This window comes from Panthera tigris, chromosome A2, assembly GCF_018350195.1.
Source record: "Panthera tigris isolate Pti1 chromosome A2, P.tigris_Pti1_mat1.1, whole genome shotgun sequence".
NCBI lineage: Eukaryota > Metazoa > Chordata > Mammalia > Carnivora > Felidae > Panthera > Panthera tigris.
Genome location: NC_056661.1, coordinates 2,706,677 through 2,729,996, shown reverse-complemented (window position 1 = coordinate 2,729,996; position 23,320 = coordinate 2,706,677). Strand labels below are relative to the sequence as shown.

At 62.5% G+C, this 23,320-nt stretch overlaps 2 protein-coding genes across 2 annotated transcripts; one reads left to right on the top strand and one right to left on the bottom strand.

Annotated features, from left to right (window-relative positions):
- The first annotated feature begins 8,285 nt into the window (after nucleotides 1-8,285).
- MFSD12 (major facilitator superfamily domain containing 12) lies at nucleotides 8,286-17,553 on the top strand. Its single transcript, XM_042977769.1, has 10 exons — nucleotides 8,286-8,643; nucleotides 12,612-12,822; nucleotides 14,351-14,489; nucleotides 14,576-14,758; nucleotides 14,976-15,068; nucleotides 15,151-15,243; nucleotides 15,740-15,910; nucleotides 15,989-16,083; nucleotides 16,918-17,048; nucleotides 17,148-17,553. The coding sequence occupies exons 1-10, from the start codon at nucleotides 8,346-8,348 to the stop codon at nucleotides 17,162-17,164; spliced, it is 1,431 nt and encodes a 476-aa protein (XP_042833703.1). The 5' UTR covers nucleotides 8,286-8,345; the 3' UTR covers nucleotides 17,165-17,553.
- Nucleotides 17,554-17,617: 64 nt separating this feature from the next.
- CA2H19orf71 (chromosome A2 C19orf71 homolog) lies at nucleotides 17,618-20,134 on the bottom strand. The gene is made up of 4 exons (XM_042977785.1): nucleotides 19,970-20,134; nucleotides 18,258-18,496; nucleotides 18,024-18,149; nucleotides 17,618-17,910 (listed from the first exon to the last, which is right to left on the bottom strand). Exons 1-4 carry the CDS (start codon nucleotides 20,059-20,061, stop codon nucleotides 17,735-17,737), a joined length of 633 nt encoding a protein of 210 aa, XP_042833719.1. The 5' UTR covers nucleotides 20,062-20,134; the 3' UTR covers nucleotides 17,618-17,734.
- Nucleotides 20,135-23,320: the final 3,186 nt, after the last annotated feature.

Here is a 23,320-nt window from a genome sequence, read left to right as displayed (position 1 = left end):
TCTATGACTGAGCCAGCCAGGGGCCCCTGAAGAACAAAAATTGAACGGGATGAATTTGAAGAGCTAATTGGCTTTATTAAGGGATTCGCGAATGGGGCTCAAAGAGTTGTACAAAATGGAAGGTTTCTATGGGAAGCCGGGTGGGGCAAGGAGGTTCTTAGCAAAAGAAAAGAAAGGATTGTCCCACGCAAGGTCACTTCTCTAAGCAGGAAGTCTTATTATGCAGATTATCTCATTCTTTGAGGTGCAGAGGGCCCAGGAGACAAATTACCTACTTGGTGCTTATGAGAAAGTTCCCGACTGATCCTTTAAGACTTAACGTTTCTGGGGGGGCAGTTGAAAGTGCTGTTAGGTTAGGTATGAAGCCGCACGTCGTGTCTTGGCCTAAGTGGCTCTTTTAGGGGCAGGTGGTTTGTTTTTTTTTTTTTTAACGTTTATTTATTTTTGAGACAGAGAGAGACAGAGCATGAACGGGGGAGGGGCAGAGAGAGAGGGAGACACAGAATTGGAAGCAGGATCCAGGCTCTGAGCCATCAGCCCAGATCCCGACGCGGGGCTCGAACTCACGGACCGCGAGATCGGACCGCGAGATCGTGACCTGAGCCCAAGTCGGATGCTCAACCGACTGAGCCACCCAGGCGCCCCAGGGGCAGGTGGTTTTTAACGCTTCCAACCCCTAGCGCAGTGCCCCTATGGGCTGCTCGCTACATACTTGCTGAAGACACAAAGGAGTGAATGCAGAAAATTGCAAGCGCTTGGAAAACAGCCTGGCAACGCCTCGAAACACTAAATAAACATGAAGGTCCCACGCGATCCGGAAGCCCCATTCTTAGGGATCCACCCAAGAGAATCGAAAACGCCCGTCCACGCGGAAACGTGTACGCGGATGTTCACAGCAGCATGATTCACAGCAGCCGAGAGGGAGAAACAGCCCACGTGTCCCATCAAATGGGTAAATAGACAAAATGTGGTCCCTTCGTTCAAGAGACTATTAGCAGCCATAAAAAGGAATAAATTGCTGACTCACGCTGCGACAAGGGTGAACTTTGAAAACCTGATGCTCTGTGAAAGACGCCAGCCACAAAAGGCCACAAGTGTGTGGCCCCATTCATACGAAATGTCCAGAACAGGCAGATTCACAGAGACGGGAAGTGAGTGGTTGCCTGGGGCTGGGGAACGAGTGGGGAGGGCGAGTGGGGAGAGACTGCTTCATGGGCGCGGAGTTTCTTCGGGCGTGATCAAAATGTTCTAAGATTAGCCCGCAGTGCTGGTTGCATAGCTATAAATATACCAAAAACTACGGAATTGCACCCCTTAAATGGATGCATTCTATGGCACGTGAATGAAATCTCAGTAAACCTGTTTTCCTCCGAGGCAGCCCAGGGTCGAGGAAGATGACCGCGCCCTGGAATTTTGACAGACCCGGACTCCATCCAGCCCCTGCTGTTGCTTCGTCGGTCACCCTTGCCTCTCGCCCCCTCGGCTGGAAACAATCCAGGTGACAAGTCCACGCTGGAAGGCGGGGGAAGCCGCGCCCTCCAAGCCCCGCCCCCTTGGGCTTGAGTGACCTGGCGTTGCCTTCGAAACTGTCGTCCCCGCTCCCAAGGTACCACCTGAGGAAATCCAGGGCGGGGGTCTTCTGGTACATCGAAAAGCAATGAAGTGTTTTGAGGTCGATTTTGAAGGCAATTTGCAGCTCCTTGGCATCGAGGAAAAAAAAGAAAACATCTCGTGGCATGGACATTTTCTGGAAAAAATTACAAAAGCGTCTTGAGTCCAAACTGCAATGGATTCAGTCCATTTCATGCGATCCACACGCCCCCACACCCCCCAACAAGCGACGCATACGAGTAGCAGCCTTTATCCGATTCGACTTGACATCCTGCGTGCATTTCAAAAGCAGATCCTTTCAGCCCCCAAATTACGAATCGTTTTTTCTTTTTCTTTTTTTTGAGTAGCCTCCACACCCAACCTGGGGGCTTGAACTCACGACCTCGGGATCAAGAGGCGCGCGCTCCACCGCCAGAGCCAGCCAGGCGCGCCCCCTTGCTTTTTCTTAGCAACGTAAAGGCCTCTCAATACCCAGCTCTCGGGGGGGAAAACCAGCAACCACGGCTGCCGAAAGTCGTAAATTGCGTGCGTTCCTTTCTTTGCCAACATTTCTGCGTTTCATCGGGAAATTTGTGTCCTCGGAGGCCAGGAAGAGAATCCCAACCTGCAGACCTGGAAATACAAGATCCATTAAGGATGGCTTAAGCTTCTTTGTTTTTGAAATTAATCTTACGATGCAAATAACGTGGAAATCCGAAGTAAAGTCTGTGTAGTTAAGGCCGCCACGCATCCACCATATTCCCCATTATCAGCTTGTTATGCTTCTTACTAAAACTTTTCCTACACACACACACACACACACACGCACAGAGTGATCGTCCTCTAGGACTTGCACCAGCAAAACACCACAAACCGGGGCCTTGAACTACTGTGAACGTATCGCCTCACACTTCTGGGGCCTAGAGGTCCAACCTCAAGGACTCGATCAGAGCCGGTTGTTTCTGAGGCCCCGAGGGAGAATGTGCCACAGGCTCTCCGGCTTCTGGGGGGGTCACTGGCCATCTTTGGTGTTCCTTGGCTTAATCAGGTGCCATCCCGCTCTCTTGGCCTTCCTTGTCACCTGGCTTCGCCCCGTGTGTCTGTGTCCGGATTTCCCTTTTCAGTGGGTCAATACTGCCCTATACCCGTGTGACGTCACCCGAACGCAGCGTGTCTGCGATGGCCCTATGGGCACGTGAGGTCGCGCGTTCCAAGGTCCTGGGGAGTTAGGACTTCCACCCGCTGATTTGCGTTTGTGGGGGAAACACAATGCCAGACACGACACACACACGCGTACACGTGTATGTTTCTGTGCCAACGTGAGGCCACATCTTGTGTTGAATGATCGCACCGCCACCATGCTGAAGATGTGAACATCAGCCTGCCACTTGCCGCTTTCGCTCCGTCACCTGCCCCTGCGTGGCCGGGTGCCCTGCGTGGCCAGGCAGTCCGAGGGGCCACCACGGTCTAAGCAGCCCTGGCTGATGCTGTGACAGCCCTCGCTGCTGTCTGGGGCCCGTGGACTGCTTTTCCGGGGCACGTAGGAAGACACAGAAGAATCGAGAATGCGGTTCGCGCTCTCTCAGGACATCCCAGCCCTCCTCGGGCTTGTTTAGGGACAAATTTAACACAAGGGGGCTGCTGGGAAGGACAAAGAAGGGATGAGGACACACAGGTCATAGCTGCTGGAAAGAAGGGGTGTGGGGGCTGGGGTCTCAAACCTCTGAGGAGGGGGCACCCCCCCCCCCGGCTGCTGCTGGACCCTCAGAAGCTCCGGGAGGTGGCCCTGAGCCCTTCATGTGTGGCTTGAGCAATTTACAAACTCTCTGAGCCTCAGTCTGCCTCTCTGTGAAGTGGGATAACTGAGTCTACCCCCCCCCCCAGGAGGTCTTTGTAAGGGTCTAATGAGTTTAACTAATGTTCTCCCTTTGGGGCACCTGGGTGGTTTCGCCCCTTGACCTTGCGACTTCGGCTCAGGTCATGATCTCAAGGTTTGTGGGTTCGAGCCCCACGTCCGGCCCTGTGCTGACAGCTCAGAGCCTGGATCCTGCTTCAGATTCTGTGTCTCCCTCACTCTCTGCCCCTCCCCCCCCCTCTCAAATGAATAAACATTAAAAGAATGTATAACTAATGTTCTCCCTCAGAACCGGGCCGGGCTGGTCATTGTTACTGAAAGCGTTTGCTGGTTTTGTCCATGCAGCTTCAGACCCCTGTCGCAGAGAATTTTCTAGTACAGTGAGCGGTTGCCACCCAGGGTAACTGAGGGAGACATTGGGCAAAGCCTAGACACATTTTTGGTTGTAGCAACGTGGAGGGGGCCGGAGTCTGCTCCTGTGCTGGGATGCACAGGACAGCCCCCCACCCCCACCCCCATCCCCACAAAGAATGATCTGGTGCCCTGTGTCAGCAGTGCCTGGGCTGGGAAACCCTGTTCTGCGGGTGGACTCCTCACCTGCCTAATCTCCCCTAACCCTATTCAGCAGTGCTGCTGTCATGCCCATTACAAAGACGCAAACTGAGGCTCGGGGGATTGCCTGAGGCTGCCTGGGCCCCCCAAGCCACCCCAGGAATCTAAGGAAGTTCCTGGCTGTTTCCCTGGGTTCTAGGAGCCCTCCCTCCCCTTCCTTCCGCCTCTCCCCTCTTCTCCTCCCCACCCCTACTCCCAGTCCTCCTGGGCTGGGTCTGAGGGAAGATCAAAGCAAACCCCTCTTCCTACTGGGGCCACCGGGACATCCGATCTCCAGCAGGGGCTGTGGGGCAGCTGGGGGTGCTCCGGGGACATCAAAGCCTGTCTGGATCTCTCCTGACCCCAAGTCTGTCTCTGTCCCATCCTGAGGGCAAGGCATTCCACTCTCTCTCACATCCTCCCTCTCGGGCAGGACCTTCTCTGATCTTCCTGGCAAATCTGACCCCCACTCTTATGGGGGGGCAGGCATGTGTGCCCTCCACTGGTTTCCCAACCCCTGCAGCTGAGGCCCACTTTCGAGTAGACTGCCCAGTCCCCGCCCTCGTACAGCTTTTTATCTGACCCTCCCACCTCCTCTCAGAACCCTACGTGGCTCCCCAGGGACCTGGAAGTAAAAGCCAGACATTTGTCTGTCCTTCTGCCAACCCCCCACCCCCTCCTCCGTGGTGCCTCTGCCGGAAGGGCTGCTGGGGGAGGATCCCTGTGGGTTCCCGACCCACGCAGGAGGCTGGTAAGGGTACCTTCAGGTGGGTCCTCCCGGGCCAGTGCAGAAAGGACTCAAAGATGTTCAGGGCGCCCAGGTGGCTCAGCCGGTTAAGCGTCCGACTTCAGCTCGGGTCATGATCTCACAGTCTGTGGGCTCGAGCCCTGCGTCGGGCTCCGTGCTGACAGCTCAGAGCCCGGAGCCTGCTTCGGATTCTGTGTCTCCCTCTCTCTCTCTGCCCCTCCCCAACTAGCGCTCTGTCTCTGCCTCTCAAAAATTAAAATAAAAACGTTAAAAAAAAATTTAAAAAAAGAACTCAAAGATGCTGGAGATCACGCGGGGCCCAGTTTGGATCCTGAATCTGCCTCTTGTGAGCTGTGTGCCCTCTGGCAAGGACTTCTGTGAAAGCCTGTTTTCCCTGGAAAAATGGGCCAGAGGTACTGTAAGATCTCCTGGGGAGGTGGGAAGACTGGAGATGAGAAACGTGAATGCAAAATGTAGGTGGGGGGCGGCCTGGCGGGCTCAGTCCCTAGAGCAAGAGACTCTTGGTCGTGAGTTTGAGCCCCACGTTGGGTTGGGGGGAGAGATTACTGAAATAAATAAAACCTGAACAGATATTTATTTTTATTTATTTAAAAAAATTTTTTTAACGTTTATTCATTTTTGAGAGACAGGGAGAGGCAGAGCATGAACGGGGAAGGGGCAGAGAGAGAGGGAGACACAGAATCCGAAGCAGCTCCAGGCTCCGAGCTGTCAGCACAGAGCCCGACGCGGGGCCTGAACCCAGGAACTGTGAGATCATGACCTGAGCCAAAGTCGGATGCTCAACCGACTGAGCCACCCAGGCGCCCCTTTAAAACCTTAGCAAATGGGGCGCCTGGGTGGCGCAGTCGGTTAAGCGTCCGACTTCAGCCAGGTCACGATCTCGCGGTCCGTGAGTTCGAGCCCCACGTCAGGCTCTGGGCTGACGGCTCGGAGCCTGGAGCCTGTTTCCGATTCTGTGTCTCCCTCTCTCTCTGCCCCTCCCCCGTTCATGCTCTGTCTCTCTCTGTCCCAAAAATAAATAAAAACGTTGAAAAAAAAAATTAAAAAAAAAAAAAAAAAAAAAACCTTAGCAAATATTTTAAAAGCTGAGGCGGGTATTTTACAAGCCCCGTAAAGCTGAGTGAGGCAAGAGTTTCTTCAGGTGTTCTTTTACTCCCCCAGGGAAACAGAAGGGGAGCTTGCCCCACACGAAGGAAAGAATTCAGATTCTTGTCTCTCCTTATCATTTATCTCCTCCAAATCGGTGACCTCAGCCTCTTATCTCCCCGCTCCCTGCTAGCTTCTCTCTTGAGTCCCCATTACCCCCTCCACACCCATTTTCCAGGCTCCTTTTCATAAAAGCGTGGGTATTGCGGTGGGTAGTCTGGGCTGGGACCCCCTTGGGCTGCCTGAGCCTCCGGTTTGTCCGTGGGTTGCGGTCTGTTTCCCGGTTTCCGTCTACACTTCTGAATCTCTGCCTTCGCATGCCCACCAATCATTGGACAGATATTTCTTTTAAGTTTTTATTTATTTATTTTTAAGAGAGAGAGAGAGAGAGGAGAACAAGCAGGGGAGGGGGAGGGGCAGAGAGAGAGGGAGACTCAGAATCCGAAGCAGGCTCCAGGCTCTGAGCTGTCAGCACAGAGCCCGACGCGGGGCTCGAACTCCCGAACCTGTGAGATCACGACCTGAGCTGAAGTTGGGCGCTTACCCCACTGAGCCACCCGGGCGCCCCATGGACAGATATTTCTTGGGCTCCTCTTATGGGCTGGGCATTCCTGGAGACAACAGAGTGACTAAGCCAGTCCCTGCCTTCATGGGGATCAAAGTTCAGTGGGGGACCCAGCGACAGCAGGGGTTGGAGGGGGGAGTGAGGGAAAGCAGATATCAGGGTTATGATGTGGGCCAGCGCAGAGTACTGTATAATGACAGGGGAGGAAGGGGTGATGAGTAGAGCTTCTGAGACTATTAAGAGCTAACAATGATATCACTTGAAAAATATTTTATGTATTTATTTATTTTAAGTAATCTCTACACCCAGCGTGGGACTCGAACTCAGGACCCTGAGATCGAGTCACACTCTCTACCAACTGAGCCAGCCAGGTCCCCTTATATCACTTACAATTTTTCAGGGGCGCCTGGGTGGCTCAGTCGGTTGAGCGTCCGGCTTCGGCTCAGGTCATGGTCATGATCTCACGGCTGGTGAGTTCGAGCCCCGCGTTGGGCTCTGTGCTGACAGCTCAGAGCCTGGAGCCTGCTTCTGATTCTGTGTCTCCCTCTCTCTCTGCCCCGCCCCCCGGTCGCGCACAGTGTGTGTGTGTGTGTGTGTGTGTGTGTGTGTGTGTGTGTGTGTCTTTTTCAAATATTCTGTGTCTCCTTCTCTCTCTGCCTCTCCAGGAAGACCCAGAATCCGAAGCAGACTCGAGGCTCCGAGGTGTCAGCACAGAGGCGGAAGGGAACTTGAACCCAAGGACCGGGGAGATGATGACCTGAGCCAAAGTAGGAAGCTTACTGGACTGAACGACCCAGGCGCTACGGCACCCCCTCCCCCCCCATATAACTTTTAATGTGCATTATACCCATTCCAGATCTGGGGAGACTGAGGCCCTCCAGAGCTAAAGGCTGGAACAGCCGGGAGGGAGTGGGGTTTCTGGCTGGAGTGCAGTTGTTCAACCACCGCCGGAGGGGCCCTGGGGGCGCGGGGGCACAACCGCACCCAACGCTTGGGGGAACTTGAAACCGCTCGTGTGGTGACCCAGTCGTGGGAGGGCGGTTGGAGGAGGGTGGGGAGGGGTTGCGAGCACAGGCCTCGCAGGCACCTGACTCCCTGAGCCCCCGGGGCACGGCCGCTCGGTTCTCTGGGCCTGTGTGAAATGGGAGACACTCGCTTCGCTTCCCTCCAGGCTTGGGTGAGAAAACCCACGTGGGCCGTTTGGCACAGCCGGCGCTCATTAAACACCAGCTGGTGTTATTATGATGATTATCCCCATTATTATCCTTAATAACTAATTAATTAGAACGAATGCGTCCTCTCCGCGTCCGACTGGGTCTCTCCGGGTCGGGAAGTCACCGGACCCCGAGGAGGGGCGAGCTCAGACTCAGAATTCTCCCCCATCTCCCGCGCCCCCCAGCCCACCCCCCTCCCGGCCCCCACGGTAGGCCTCGTAGCGCTGCCGTCAGGCGAGGGGGGCGCCGGCCTGAAGGCAGGGGTCCGGGCGTGGGCGCTCCCGTGTCGCCGCCCACGTGCGTGGGGGTCCCTCTCACCCCAGGGCGAACCGTCCGGCGCTAGGACCGTCTCACCCCGCCGGCGCCCGGCCCGGAGGCCGAACCGGCCCCGAGGCCACGCCCCTCTCTCTGGTTATTGGCTTCCGGGTCCCGGCGCGCGGCCCCGATTGGTGGAGGCGGCCGTCAGCCTGCCCCGCCCCGCCCCGACCAGGCCTTAATTTTGGGCTCGGGGCTCGGCCTGCGCGCTCCGCGGGGCGGACTTGGGCGGCGGCGGCGCGGGGAGAGCGGGGCGTCTGCCGCGCGCCCGACCGCCCGGCCGGAGTCCGGGGCGCGGCCATGGGCCCGGGGCCCCCAGCAGCCGGAGCGGGGGCGCCCCCGCGGCCACTGTCCCTGGCCGCTCGGCTGAGCTACGCCGTGGGCCACTTCCTCAACGACCTGTGCGCGTCCATGTGGTTCACCTACCTGCTGCTCTACCTGCACTCGGTGCGCGCTTACAGCTCCCGCGGCGCGGGCCTGCTGCTGCTGCTCGGCCAGGTGGCCGACGGGCTGTGTACGCCCCTCGTGGGCTACGAGGCCGACCGCGCCGCCGGCCGCTGCGCCCGCTGCGGCCCTCGGAAGGCTTGGCACCTGGTCGGTAAGTCTCGGCCGAGCCTCCTCCGTCTGACTGCCCGCTGGCTCGAGCCTCCCCCGTCGGACTGCCTGCCCCGGGGCCCCGAGCCTGCCTCCTGTGCCCGCCTGCCCTAGGCCCGAACCTCCTGCGTCGGGTACTCTGCCCCGTCCATGAGCCTCCCCCATCTGTCTGCTTAGCTGCCCTGTACTCCTTCTGTCTGCCATCTGACCGCTCATGTGACCCTCCGGTGTCACTTCCCTTTGTCTTTCTCTCTGACCCCCATGGGCACCCTGAACGCTCTGCCTGCCTAGTGCCACCTCTGTCGCTCTGCCTGGTCTGGCTTCTCTGTTTGTCTGTCTGGGTGACCACCCAGGACAACTCGGTGTGAGTGGGGGGTCAGGCTGCCTAGACCCCCCCCCCCCTCTGTCAGTCTGTCCGTTTCTCCGGTGCGCCTCTGCCCATCGTCTGCCCCGGCTCGGGCAGCCTGGTGCTTGGGAGGTTTGAGGGTGCTGTCCCCGAGCCAAGACTTGGGGGCAGGTAAGACCAAGGAGTCAGGGGTCTGTGTCTGTCTGGCTGAGGGTGCTGGGGTCTGCGGGGCCAACGGGGTGGGGCTCTGGGGGAGCTGTCAGAACACCTGTGTTGGTGAGGGGGTGGAGGCAGGTGCCCCCGAGCTGGGGTGTCCCGCCCCGTGCACACCCTTGATAAGGCCGGCCTCCCAGCATCCCTTCTGTGCCGCCGTGGACCCTGGGCCTTGAGATTAGCCCCCGCCGCTTTCTCTGCCCACCTCCTCCTGGCACGGGTGCCTCCCGGCATTTGGGGCCCGCCGGGCATTTCGGGAGGCAGGCACAGGAATCCTGCCCTGCGAATTCCGGGCGGCAGCTTTCTAGAAGCTAGGAGGGGCCGGCCGATGTCTCCTTGCCCTTGGGAACAGTGACCGAGGAGGCAGTGACTTGCCCTGGGCCCTCGTGAGTGCTGTTTTTGCCAGGTGCAGCAGATCTCCAAGCGGCCGGAGGTCGGGATTCTCGGGCGCCGAGGACACCCAGGCTGCCCTGGGGTCACTTTAGACTGTAGCGGCCGGGGAGGGGAGCAGGGAGACACGGGAGACTCAGACTGGTGCTCCCCTCTGAAAAGCGGACGGGAAAGGTGCTCCTCTTTGGGCCGGTGCGGGGATTGCTTGCAGAGTCTGAGAGCCAGGCCTCAAACGCAGTTCTGTTCAGGTCAACTCCTTGACGAGCAAACGCGATAGTTCCTAGGCCTGACAGGTGACAGATACGTGGGTGTGGGGGTCTTCTCCCTGGGCCGACAGGGGAGCCACCCCTGGGGAGCCGGAAGCAGCCATGGGAAGGGGTCCCCGGGAGTGCACGCTGTTAGCAGCCTGATTCTGCGCCCCTTTCATAGGTGGGAGGCCTGGGGTTCGGTGAGGCTCCCACCAGACCCCAGAGGAAGAATTGGCATCCCCTCCCCCCTGCAAAGGTTAGGCACCTTTATAAATAAAGAGCCGGCTTTGTGTTTATGTACAACCGGCCTGGGGGCTACACACCCCTACCAGGCACCACGGCCTCCACCTGCACCCCTTCCCCTTCTCCGCCGCAGGGTGAGCGTGTGGGGAGACCCAGGAGGATCTGAGAGGAAGCCGAGGCAGCCCCTCTTGAGGCCTGATAAGGGGACCTGAGTGAAAGTCACCTTGGCAACCCTTCCCACTTCTCTCTTTTTTTTTTTTTTTTTTTTTTTTTTTGCCGCTGAGCCTGTGGCCGGTGGTGATGGATTCACTTTTTCCCTTAACAAGCTCTCTGGGCTTCCCCCAGCCCCGAGAGGATACAGCCAGACAGGGGATGATTCTCCGTGGGGTCCATGCTGGGGCATGTGGGTGGACTAGGTTTCATAAGGGAGAAGCAGAGCTCTGAAGGAAGGGACGTTAGCTTTGGGGGTTTGAAGGATGGATAGGAGTGTGTGTGCGCGTGCATTCCGGCCGGTTGAGACAGCTGTGCAAATGTGACCTACCACAGTTTTAAAGCTCCCGAGGCAGGTTTTGCACGTTAGTCTTTTTTATTTTTTAATGTTTCTTTTTGAGAGCGAGTGAGACAGAGCACAAGTTGGGGGCGGGGGGCAAAGAGAGAGGGAGACACAGAATCCGAAGCAGGCTCCAGGCTCCGAGCTGTCAGCACAGAGCCCGACGCGGGACTCGAACCCACGAACCGTGAGATCATGAGCTGAGCTGAGCCGAAGTCGGACACTCAACCCACTGAGCCACCCGGGTGCCCTTTGCATGTTAACTCATGCTGACTTTGAGAGGCAGATTTTTTTGTTATTCCCACTTTCTGGAAACTGAGGCCCCAAGTCCCTTGCCCAAGGTCCCCCAGCCAGGCAGCCTCGTCCAGACAATGGTTAACCTGGCCTGGCCGGCTCCAGGGCGGGTTCTGGCCAGGGCAGCGCATTCTTCTGACCAGAGTGTACAGTTTGTGCCTGGGCCCTGCGGGGGCCTCCAGGGCCCCGGCGCCCCCAGGAATCGGATCGGGATGCCCCGCCCATCGCCAGTTCCAGAGACATAGCAAGGAAAGCTGGGTTTGGTTTCACTTCCCCATCCCGGGACTGCGGACGTGGGCCCCGCGTCGGGGCGTGAGGTCCAGAGCCTCGGGGGAGGAGGGGAGGCCAGCTGCTGGGCCCAGCGGGGAGGTGGGGGAGAGGGCCCTGAGCTGGAGGGAAGGAGCAGCTCGGGGGCAGGGTGGGGGGGTGGCAGCAGGCTGGGTCCTCGGCTGGAAAATGGGGATGGTGGGAACACCCACCTCTTCAGGCTGTAAATTGGTGGCATTATTAATATTATCACTTAGTCACTCAAAAAGTCTGTACCGGGCCTCGTGCTGGTGGGCCAGGGCCACACAAGTGACCCAGAGAGACCTGTCGTCCGCCCTCCCAGAGCCTGGTCTGGCGGGGGAGGCAGACAGGAAACAAGCAGACACAGAAACATCCGTGTGTGTGCTAAGGCACATGAGAAGGAAGCCGTGTCCAGATGGGCTGCGTCGGGGCGGGGACGGGACGGCCGGTGACTGGGTCGGCCAGGGAGAGCTTTTCTGAGGAGGTGGCGTTTGAGTTGAGTTCTGAGGGACGAAAAGGACTCAGCCTTGCTGGGACGGCGTGAGGGAATAGCATTCCACGCAGCAGGACGACCTGTGCAAAGGCCCTGGGGTAGCACGGAGCCTGGCGTGCGGGGGCAGGGAGGAGGCCCGTTGTGGCTGGGGCAGAGGGGGCAGGGCCGGTCCCGCAGGGCCTGTTGGCTGCCCTTGAGGACTTGGGCTTGTTCTGAGGTATCGGGCTTTTTTCCAGGAAGAGGCCAGGCCTCCTCCTGAGCTGATGGGGACACTGGGGCTCAGGGAGGGCAGGGTCCAGTGTAGCCTCACCCGGCGTCCCCTGGCCTTCTGACGGCTGGTAGCCCCGTGGGCCGCTTGGTAGGAGCTGGGGGAGGAAAAGGCCCTACCGGGCGAGGCAGGAGGGGGAAGTTGGGGGCATAAATGGCGTGTCTGGTGGGCAGTGGCGCCCTTTCAACCTGCCGACCCGCGGCTCCTCTCATTCCCTCCGCTCCCCTCCCCCCCACCCCCCGCCCTGTCACCCTGGGGGGCCCGAGGCTGGCGTGGGGAGGCCTCGTCCTTGTCCTTTCCTGACACTTGGCTGGAGGTCCTGGCCCTGCCCTTGTACTCGCTATAGCACGTGACCTCACGTGCCTCAGTTTCCCCATTAGACACCGGGGGCGCATCACCTGAACTGGCAGGTGGAGGCCTGGCTCCGCTGTCCTCTTGGGCCGCATGACCTTGGGTCCCTCTGCCTCGGCTTCCCCGTCTGTCCGGGGAACCCTTCACCTGCTGACTCCGACCCCACTGTAGGACTTTGCGAGGGCCTTTTCCGGGCCTGGCTCGTCCCCGCCTGGTCCCGCCCCGGGGAGCCGCGGGCTCGTGGGAAGGCCCCGTGGGGTGACCGCCCCGCTCTCCGTTCGTCCACAGGCACCGTCTGTGTCCTGCTGTCCTTCCCCTTCATCTTCAGCCCGTGCCTGGGCTGCGGGGCGGGTACCCCGGAGTGGGCCGCCCTCCTCTACTACGGGCCGTTCATCGTGATCTTCCAGTTCGGCTGGGCCGCCACGCAGATCGCCCACCTCAGCCTCATCCCGGAGCTCGTCACCAACGACCACGAGAAGGTGGAGCTCACGGCCCTCAGGTACGTGGGGCACCGGCGAGGCCCGGAGACCGGGGCGCCGTCCGCGTTTGGGCTCCGCTTGGCCGTGTGGCTCCGGGACCGCCAGCGCCGGGTGACCCGTCTGTACGATGGCGTATCCCTCCGCCTTTGCGGCCACAGAGTCAGCAGCTTAAAACGGCACCAGATAGCATCTCCTGGTCGCTGTGGGTGTGGAGCCTGACTGCTCAGCTGTACTTTCTGCCCCAGGGTCTGTCTGGAGGCCCCCGTCGAGGTGGTGGCTACGCCTGGGGTCTCGCCCGAGGCTTGGGTTTTCCTACGGATCTCCTGATTAGGCTTGGCTCACCCAGGATAATCTCCATTAATTATACCTGCAGGACCCCTTTACCTTTGTCACTTTTACCTAAACAGTGGGAGTGATCTCGCTTATCCACAGTCCCCTTCCCGAGGGGAGGGATTAGGACGCGACCAGGGCGTGGGAAGATCGAGGGCCATCTTAGACTCCAGCTTGCCCACATGGATACAGCTGGCGCCGGGCTTGTCTGTTGGCTGGTTTGAGGCACTGAAGGAGGTTCTCCTGGATATGGTAATGGGAGCATTTATGCAGTGCTTGCTGTGCGCAGGTGCAGGCACAGTTCTAGGCCCTTTGTGTGGATTATCTTTGATCATCATGGCAAGGCCAGGCTTGGTGCAGAGCCCGCCCCTTCGGGCCAGTGTGCAGCGGGACAAGGGTACAGGAGATGATCAAGTGCCAGGCAGAAGGGCTAGCACAGGTGGTGGCGGCCCCTGTGGCCGGAGCTGGGGGGAGGACTGGCTCACGGGAGGCACCCTGAGCGTGCACTCCTCTGGCACCTTCAGTGGGGCCTTGCCTTCTCCACCTCGGTCCGCTTGGCCCCAGCGCTGCCCAGCCCGGCCTCTGACTTCCACATCATGGCGCGGAGCCGTGGGCGCCAATGACGGGGGTTGCGCCGGGCCCGAGGGCCCCAGCTGGCGGGCCAGGCAGGGCTGAGACCGAGCTCGGGGGGGCACCTTCCACCTGCCAATGCTTTACCACCAGCCTTGTGGCCAATTCACTCTGATCTCTGGGGGTGTTGTGCTCACTTTCAGAAAGGGAAACTGAGTCCTGGTGTGAGATCCAGAGGCTCTGCCCCCAAGCCCGGGAGGGACACTGTTCTAGGGCTGCGGGCAGGAGCAGGCCTGGATGCTTCTAGACCATGCGGCCCTGGCCCAGGAGCTGGGAACCAAGAATCCCCACATCCTGGCTTCTGAGCATCTCCAGCGCACAGGCGTGTGGGCCATGGCCCTGCTTCCCCGAGTCTCGGTGCCCGGACGGCTCGGGTCGTCGTGGTGGACTCGTGGGTCATTGTCAATCCTCGGATAACGCGTAGCCGGGGCTTTCCTGGGGCCACCCGACGTTTAGTGGCTGAGATCACCCAGCAGCCAGCGATTCCCCGGATGCCAGCGGTGGCTCTGGCGGCGCGGGCCCCCGGGGAAGCGGCCGCCGTGCGCCCTCCCGGGCCGCCGCGCCGAAGCCTCGCCTGCCTCCCGCCAGGTACGCCTTCACCGTGGTGGCCAACATCACCGTGTACGGTGCCGCCTGGCTGCTGCTCCGCCTGCAGGGCTCCCCGCACACGGACGTGGCCCGGGACGCCCGCGACCAGCTGGGCGTCCGAGACGCGCGGGTGTTCCAGGTGAGCTGGGCCCCGGGCGGGACACCCCGGGGCCCCGGACCCCGGGGCTTGGGCTCCGGCCGACCCCTGTCCCGCCTGGCCTCCAGAACCTGTCCCTGCTGGTGGTCGGAGTGGGAGCCGTCTTCTCGCTGCTGTTCCACGCGGGCACGAGGGAAGGGCGCCGGCCGCGGGCGGAGGAGCCCGACGAGCACAGCCCGCTGCTGGCCCCGCCCACCGCCCAGCCCCTGCTGCTCTGGAAACACTGGCTGCGGGAGCCCGCCTTCTATCAGGTGTGCTGAGGGGGCGGGGGCGTGGGGGACAGAGTGGGGCTGGACCTGAGGCCCCGACTCTGGGGGGGGGGGGGTGTCACTCCATCGTCCTGTACCCCCGGGCAGACGTTCTTTGTCCCTAGCGGCCCTCCTCCCTGCAGGCGGCTCCCGTGGGCCCCGTGTCCCCTGCCGATGGGGGCGGGGCGCGCCGTCGGAGCCCAGCCTTCTCTGCCCGCAGGTGGGCCTGCTGTACATGAGCACGAGGCTCATCGTGAACCTGTCCCAGACGTACATAGCCATGTACCTCACCTACTCGCTCGACCTGCCCAAGGTGAGCTGGGCGGCGCGGGCTGGCGCGGAGCGGGGAGGAGGGGCCCGCCCGTGACAGGCGCGCCTGCGCTCTGCCCCGACAGAAGTTCATCGCCACCATCCCCCTGGTGATGTACGTCAGCGGATTCTGCTCGTCCTTCCTCATGAAGCCGGTCAACAAGTGCATCGGGAGGAACGTAAGTGGGCGGGCGGGGGGGCGGGAAGGATCCCACAGCAGAGAGCTGGGGGGCGGGGGGTGGGGGTGGGGTGGGGAGGCGGCTCCGGACCGCGGCACCCACACGTGGAAGCCCGGTGTCTGGGAGGTCTAGAGTCCCCGCCTCGGAGCGGCTCAGGGCTCCAGGGTTCTAGAACTTGGGGCTGCCAGGGGCAGCGGCCAGCGGTGGCATGGAGCCCTTGAACTCTGGCCAGCGCGACTAAGGAACTGAACATTTCACTCTGTTTAACTTTAATGGACTCGGGCGCAGCCGTGGCCCCACAGTGCGGGCTCGGTGGCGCTGCAGCCCCCAGGCCCCCGAGGCTTGTGGGGTCCGAGCCAGGGGCCCCGTAGGGATGGCTCCCCTCGCCCCTCCAGGCTGCGGCCGGGCCCGGAGGTACAGCAGACCGAAGGGCAGAGGGGGTACGTGCCGACCGGCAAGGGCGAGGCGGGCCTGACCTGGGCCCGCTCCTCCACAGCTGACCTACTTCGCGGGCCTCCTGGTGATCCTGGCCTTCGCCGCCTGGGTGGCGCTGGCAGACAGGCTCGGCGTGGCCGTGTACGTAGCCGCCGTGCTGCTGGGCACGGGCTGTGCCACGATCCTCGTCACCTCGCTGGCCATGACGGCCGACCTCATCGGCCCCCACACGGTAAGGCTGATGGTGCGGACCGGGTGGGGGGTTGGGGGACCGGGGCCGGGCTGTGACCTGCCTGCCCGTGTCCCCCAGCACAGCGGAGCCTTCGTGTATGGTGCCATGAGCTTCTCGGATAAGGTGGCCAACGGGCTGGCGGTCATGGCCATCCAGAGCCTGCATCCCTGCTCGTGAGTGCTGCTCACTTCCTCACTTAGTAAGACGTGCCGAGTGCGTGCCGGGTGCCAGGCGCTGCCCGGGGCGGCACGCTGGCGGGTTCTCACAGGGGGGACGCCCGGCTGTTCCTTACCTCTGGCACTTGGCTTACTTGGGAAGCAAACGCGGGGTCCGCTGTGCGCCGAGGACACGGCATTCGGATGTACCAGGGCCGTGGGCAGGGCTGGGGCAAAGCCAAAGTCTTGTTCAGGCCCTGAGAACCTGTAAGGTTCCAGACCCCGGTGGTTCTAGCGCACTGAGGCTGAGCCTCGTAGAAGTCTGGGCTCTGGGAACAAGGGCGGTCTGTTCCCGTCCTCAGGGACCTGGGGGCAACGCCAGCCACTTTAATAAGCACACGGCTGCGTGATCCAGACCAATGCAAGGTGTGTAGGAAACACCGCTTGTGGGAGCCTGACTGGGGCAAGAGATCAGGGTGGGCTTCCTTGAGGAGAGGACACTGGACCTGAGCCTTGGTGGCTGTCAGGGAGTCCCAGGTAAACGGGGAGGAACAGCAAAGAGGAGGCCTGTGTGGCTGGAGCAGAGGAAGTGAGGGCGACAGGAGGAGGAGGAGGGCGGCAGGGAGGAGGAGGGGGGCAGGGAGGGGGCAGTGCAGGTGTGCAGGGCCTTGGGGGCCGAGGCAGGGGGGAGCCCTCTGGTGGCTGCTGTTGGCACAACCGGGAGCAGGGGACTGTGGCAGTCCAGCCGGGTGAGGGGGTGCCGAGGGTGGCTCTCTGGTTCCGGCTGAGCGGGAGGCCCAGGCTGACGGGTCCTGACGGATGTCGGCTCACCTGCTTCTGCCCCACCCCTAGCTTGGAGCTCTGCTGCCGGGCCTGCGTAGGCTTCTACCACTGGGTGATGGTGGCTGTGACTGGTGGCGTGGGCGTGGCCGCCACCCTCTGTCTGTGCAGTCTCCTGATCTGGCCCATCCGCCTGCGGAGCTGTGAGTTGGGGCCGCGCCCCACCCTTGACCACGGGCGGCGGGGCTGGGCCCCCGGCAGGCTCCGGCCTCACTGACTACCCTGATCCCTTTCTCTTGCAGGGGACCCCGGAGCCTAACCCTGACACCGTCCCCCCACGGTCGCGGTCCTGTGCACATGAACTCTACAGGCCATGCCCAGCTCCCATCCCTGCCCCCCATCCTCACCCGGCTGTGAGGGCGGCAGGTGAGGGCAGGCGGTCAGCAGCCCAGACTCTGAGCTTGGCCCTCTGGGCTCCAGGGGAGCGCCCAGCTCACCCGTCACCCCAGGCTCGGTCGGGGTTTCCTAGGTGCTGCCGGGTCCCTGGACGAACGGTGTCGTCACTGGGCCTGATGGGAGCCTCAGGCTCGGGGGTTGGGGGGGGACCCAGTCCCACACCCCTGTGCCCAAGGCCACGACTGGCTATGAATAAAAAGCCACCCAGGGGTGAGGACTGTGGCCTCAGCTGTCTGCCCGGGGCCCAGAGTGGGGAGGGGGCAGCCGGCGCCTCCAGGGTCCATCTGCCTTCGTCCCAGAGTTCTGGTCGCCAGGGTCTCGGTTAGCAGCTCCCTTTATCTGGCCGCCTGGCCGCCCAAGACCCTCCCAGGCCCCAGAAGTGGAGAGATGCACAGGGGTCCCTGCAGGGGCGGTGCTGGCAGCGTGACCTTTATCAGCGGACGGGCAGGTGGGCGGGCGGGGGCCGCTGGTTGGCGGAGGGGCGGTAAGGCTCCAGGCTCCACCGCCGGTAGCTCTGGGTGGCGTGGCACGGCCGCCGCGGCACCGACAGGTACGGCACGTGGTCCGACCGCCACGGTGGCTCCACCCGGTATTGGTGCCTGTCGACCACTGTAGGGGCCAGGACCCAGGTCACCTCCTGTCCCCCGCTTTCTGGCCCTGGGCGGTCTCCACTTCGCTCCAGGGGCCTCGCTCCCCCAGATCTCTGGGCCCCTGGTCCTCACCGTACTCCTTGCCCCGGATGAGTCTGTCCCTCCACAGCATGCTCCCCCACCGTGTGCCGGGGTTCCTGTACTGGGCAGGGATGACAGGGTCGTACCAGGCGGTCTCCCGGAGGTGCTGGGTACAGGCTGCGGGGGCGGGAGGGAGGGGGGGGGGGGAAGAGGAGGTCATCTCTCGCCTTGCCCTCCCCTGGGGGGCCGGCCCGGTGGCGGGGCAAGACCGGGCTGAGCACTCACCCGAGGGCATGCTTCGCTCCCGGCAGCTGTGACCTCTGTGCCAGTGGCCGTGGGCCTCCCGGTAGGGGCTGTCCGGGGCCCGCGGGAACGTGTACCAGGCCTCACGGGGGTCTGAGGTGGTTAGGCCGGTGGACCACAGCTGGCCAGCTGCGTCGCGTCCCAGGGGCGTGTACTTCCAGCGGGTGGCCTGCTTGATGGCCGGTGTCCAGCGGGGTCCCTCCAGGGACAGGCAGTCATCGCTGAGGGGGTTAAGGGCGGGGAGGAGGAGGCTGAGCCTGTGGCCCTCCCTGCCCTCCCCCCGGGCCTCGGCTGGCTCTGGAACAGGCCTTTTTACCCCCTGCCACGCGTTGCGAGCATCGAGGGCGCAAGGGCCTGGACACCCCCCTCCCCCAGGCCAGAGCAGAGCAGGAGGCCGACCCTTCGTGGCCCCCTCCTCTCTAGCCTCCGTGCACCCTCACTAAACCTTTCACTTTTTCGGCTTGCCTTTCTTCCTGGGGACGCGGGGGGCGGGGACAAGGGGAGCACCTGTTCCCCGCGGCCTCTGGGGCCAGAGCCTGTCCTGGGCTGGGCATTAGGACGGCTTCCCTGAGGAGGCCGCAGCACCAAGCTCCAGGTGGATATACAAAGGCCCTGGGGGAGCACGGGACTGTGCAGGAAACAGAGGCCATGGGGCAGAGAAGACAGCTACAGCGTGGTACCATTAAAAGTAAAGCAGAAAAAAAAACCTCGCAAGCTGCCGAAGCCGCACACACTTGCTCGAGCAGAAACCTCGACAGCCGCTCCTTCCCGCACACGACAACGGGCAGGGGCTCTGAGCCGCTGAGCTGCCCCGAGGCAGTGCCCGCAGGGCCGCTGGCAACAGGCTTTTTCACCAGCGCCTGCAGGCACAGATCTGGTCCCAGAAAACCAGAAGCCCACATGTCTCCTGAAGGGGGGCGGGGATTAGTCTGGTAGGTTCCGGCACATCCGTGTCAGGAAATGGACAGGTCTGCCACTCGCTCAAGGGGAAGTTCAAGACCATCTGGCGAGACCCACACTGCAAGAGGCACGTGATTTGTAGAAGACCGTGAAAACGGTCCCAGTCCTCAATGGGGCTCCCAATTCCATACCCACCTGGAATCTCAGAACAGAACCCTATTAGGAGACGGGGTTTCAGCACACACAGCTGTAAAGCTGGGAGGCTAGGCTGGCCCTGGTGCCGCGCCTGGTGTCCTTGGAAGGAGGGGTTTGGACACGGAGAAGGCTACGTGAAGATGGGGCAGAGATCAGGTTGATGCGTCCCCGGGGGGTGCCAAGAACTGCCACGAAGACACGAGAAGCCGGGGGGCGTGACAGAGAGTCTCCCTCAGGCCCTGAAGGAACCAGCCCTGCTGACCCCTTGGGGTCGGACATCCGGCTTCCAGAACCGGGGGAGGGCAAATCGGAGCCCCCAGCCCGGGCTCTCCGAGCAGCGGCAGCAAACTGGGGTCTGCTCGCTATGCGTGTGCGGTGCCCACGCGAGCCTCTGACCTGCGGTTTCCACAGGCGCCCCACTCTGGCCGTGGGCAGGGAGGGAGGAGAGGCGGGGGGGAGGAGGGGGCCAGGAGGCGGGAGGAGAGAGCAACACCAGCATGCCTTCGCTCAGAAATCAGACGACATTCAAGAGAAGCCACACCAGACCCCGTCTGGCCCGAGACCCAGAAGTGGGGTCTGGGGGCAAGGCGCGCACTCACCTGTACAGAGGTGCTGGGAATGCCACTTCCAGGGTCCCCTGGGGGACGTGGGGCCGGGCAGCCTCTGGCCGCTGCCACGCCAGGGTCTGCATGTCTGCCTCTGGGCCCCCAGGGGCTCACGCCTGGAAGGCCTGTGGGGCCATTGTTGACAGCGACAAAGGCCCTCGGTGTCCCGGCAACGGTACCGGCCAGCGCTGGCCTCCATCCAGACAGCCGCCACCCGCCCCCGCCCCAGGATGCCTCCCCAGGGAGGGGGAGGACCAGGCGAAAGGCAGGCATGTGCCTCGGGTGGTGGCTGTAAAACCGGGGCTCCCACCCCCTCTCTGGGCCCCCTGAGAACACCCTCATGTGGGGCTCTCCGGGCTGTGCCCTCAGCTGCACCTCTCCAGAAGCTCCGTCCGGGCGCCCCCATTCCCAGCCCTCCCTCCTCAACCCCCCACTCCCAGCCCTCCCTCCTCACCCCCCACCCTGTCCCTCTTCTGCTTCTGACCCATCACTTGGAGCGAGACCCTCACACGTGCGTGCACAGCTCAGTTCACAGTCAGTCCTCAATGGCACGACAGACACAGACCGTGTCCCCCGCACACACGCACGTCCCTCGGCCACGAGCAGGAGCGAGGCGCCCACACCCGCCGCCCGGCGTAAGGACCCTGAACACACGACGCTCAGGGAGGGAACCAGACACAGAGGCCACACGGGGTGTGATTCCATTTATGTGAAACGTCCAGAACAGGCTCATCCACAGACAGGAAGGGGGTTTGTGGGGGCCGGGCGCTGGGGAGGGGGCAGGGAGTGACAGCTGATGGGGACGGGTTGTCTTTTGGGGTGGTGGAATGTTCTGGAACTAGACACGGTAGCAGCACCACCTCGTGAATGTACTAAACATCACCGATACGTGCCCCGAGATACACCACATAACAGACACTGAACTCCAAGGGCCCCCGAGGCCCCACCTGCCCTGCCCCATCCGCTCCCCACCCTCCCCTCACAGGCTCTGCCCCAGAGCCTGTGCGGGGACTGTGCTCTCCGCCCTGGTGCCCCCTGCTCTCTGGGCCCTTGATCAAACACCAGGCTCTATTGGGCCTCGGGTTCGAAGGTGACATTTTCTAGGGCCTCCTGCCACCTGCCACACTGAGAGCCACGCGGGCTTCTCCCTGTCCCGTCCCACTCCCGCCACAGCAGAGGCCCACGAAGGCAGGTGCTGTGGTCCGGTGTCTCTCGTCCCCACGGCCCCAGACGGGGCTCCTCACCTAGAGGGAGGGGCCGGGGTGCGTGCCCGCTGTGGGCACCTGCTCGCGGCAGAGGGCTCACCCTTCTGAGACCCCTGGGGCCCCCTGCCCCGCCAGGTCCTGCCCCCACTCTGGCCGGGGCTGGCCTTCCTCCCCAGCCCCAAGACCTCCTGCTGCCCTCCAGCACTTCCAGATCTCTCTCTTCCACGGTCCCTGCGGAGTCCTCAGCTCCCCCTCCGGCTGCCCCTCACTCGCTGCCCCTGCCTGCACCTCGTCCACCACCACCACCACACCCCTTCCCTTTTCTCGCAAAAGCTACACCCGAAGGTCAACCAACAAATCTCACTGCCCCCCCCCCCCCCCGCCCCCCGTGTGACACGCTGGGCCAGTGACGCCACCCACTGGCCTGTTTCCCCACCTGCCAGGTAGAGGTGACAGAAGCAGCTGCCCCACCCACAAGCTGCCATGTGGCCCCGTGCCCCTAGTCCCACGGCCCTCGTCTCCTCCGGCCCCTCCCCTCGCTCTCTGTGCAGGCACAGACCGCCGCCTCCGGCCCCATCCTCCTCCTCCTCCCGGATGCCAGCCAGGAGTGGGTGCCTCTCCCCCACAGCAGGGCCGTGCCCTGGCTGGGCCACGAGGGCTGGCTACACCCATGTCCTCTGCCCCGGGGGACCATGAAGCCAGGGTCACGGGCACCTCTCTCAGCCTGCCCGTGAGACTCCTCCACAGCCAGCTCGCCCAGGACGAGTCGCCTGTGCCCGTTTGTGACACTTAGGCTGGCCTGCGGCCCCGGGCACGTGCAGACCCGCAGGACCCCTCCCAGCTGGGGACCAGAGAGACGGACAGCCAGCCCCAGCAGTGCGTAAACCCACAACCGGTTTAATGACGACGATGCTGCGTTTGACAAGAAACAAGGCTCGCTCCGCTCCCAGTGCCCGTCCCCGCACTCGAGGCCCGAGCGGTGCACCGGGCACCTCCCTGTCCCAGCTCCCAGGCGGCACAGCCACACGAGCACAGTCGGTTCCCGGGCTCCCGCAGGGCACAAGGCGACAGCGCGACAGAGCCGGGGTTGTTTTCTTAAAAAAAACGCTCAAACAAAAATAAGAACTCGACCAATCAAAACACACATCTATGTACACTGTCCCCGGCCCGGCCCCGCAGGGAGGCGGCCCCCTCCCCGCCCAGTTCAGGCAGGCTCAGCTGGTCGGGAGCCCGGGAGCCGTCCCCACTGTAGCGGCTGAGCCACTGCTCCTCCCCCACCACCCCTCAACTTTCCTGGGACCCGTCTACGCAAACACAAAACCAAATCTAAACAAAAGCCACGAGTACGTATATACACATGCACACACGGCTGACAGAAGGGAGCGCAAGGCCACCGGGATGCGGAGGGGATCTGCGCGGCCCTGCCCTGACTGCTGGCCCCCAGCCTAGCCCAGGCCCGCTCCGCCCGCCGTGCCAGTACACCCACCCCTCCACCGACCCGAGGAGGGACAGGGGCCTGCTGTTCAGGTCCCGGGCCACACCCAGGCCCTCTTTCCTCCCTCGGCGGGAGGGGACGGGCCCAGGTGCAGCTGGGGACAGAGCAGAGGACATGAGGGGGGGGCCTCCTCCCCCAGCCGCCCCACAGCCAATGGAACACAGGGTCGGGACCCCACGGGGCGACCTGGGCGTGCGGAGGGCGCCGGGGAGGAGGACCCGGCCCTCAGGGTTGATTCTGCCCTTGGGTCTCCCTGGCTGGCTGCCCGGCAGGCTGTAAGAGCCTGAGTCCTGCTTGGGGATAAGGCGGGGCTGGGACTCGGCAGTGACAGGACAGTGGGGGGTTGGGGTGAGCACGACACAACGAATGGACCTGACTCGTCTTCCTCGGGCAGAAGTCCGTCTCGAGATGACCGCCTGGCACGGAGCCTGCCCCGGGCCTGCGCCGGACGCCGTGCTGAGCCTGTGGAGTCACGGGCACAGCTGCCGAGACGCCGGGCAGCTGGATGTGTCTCTCAGATCCGCGGGCCGAGCTCAGCCGTCTGCCCAGCCTCGGCTGACCGGCCAGGCGTCCGGCTGTCTGTCCCGCAGGCGTGGGTGGAGGCAGCGGCGGTGGCGAGCGCGTGCTTCGGGAAGAGCATGCAGG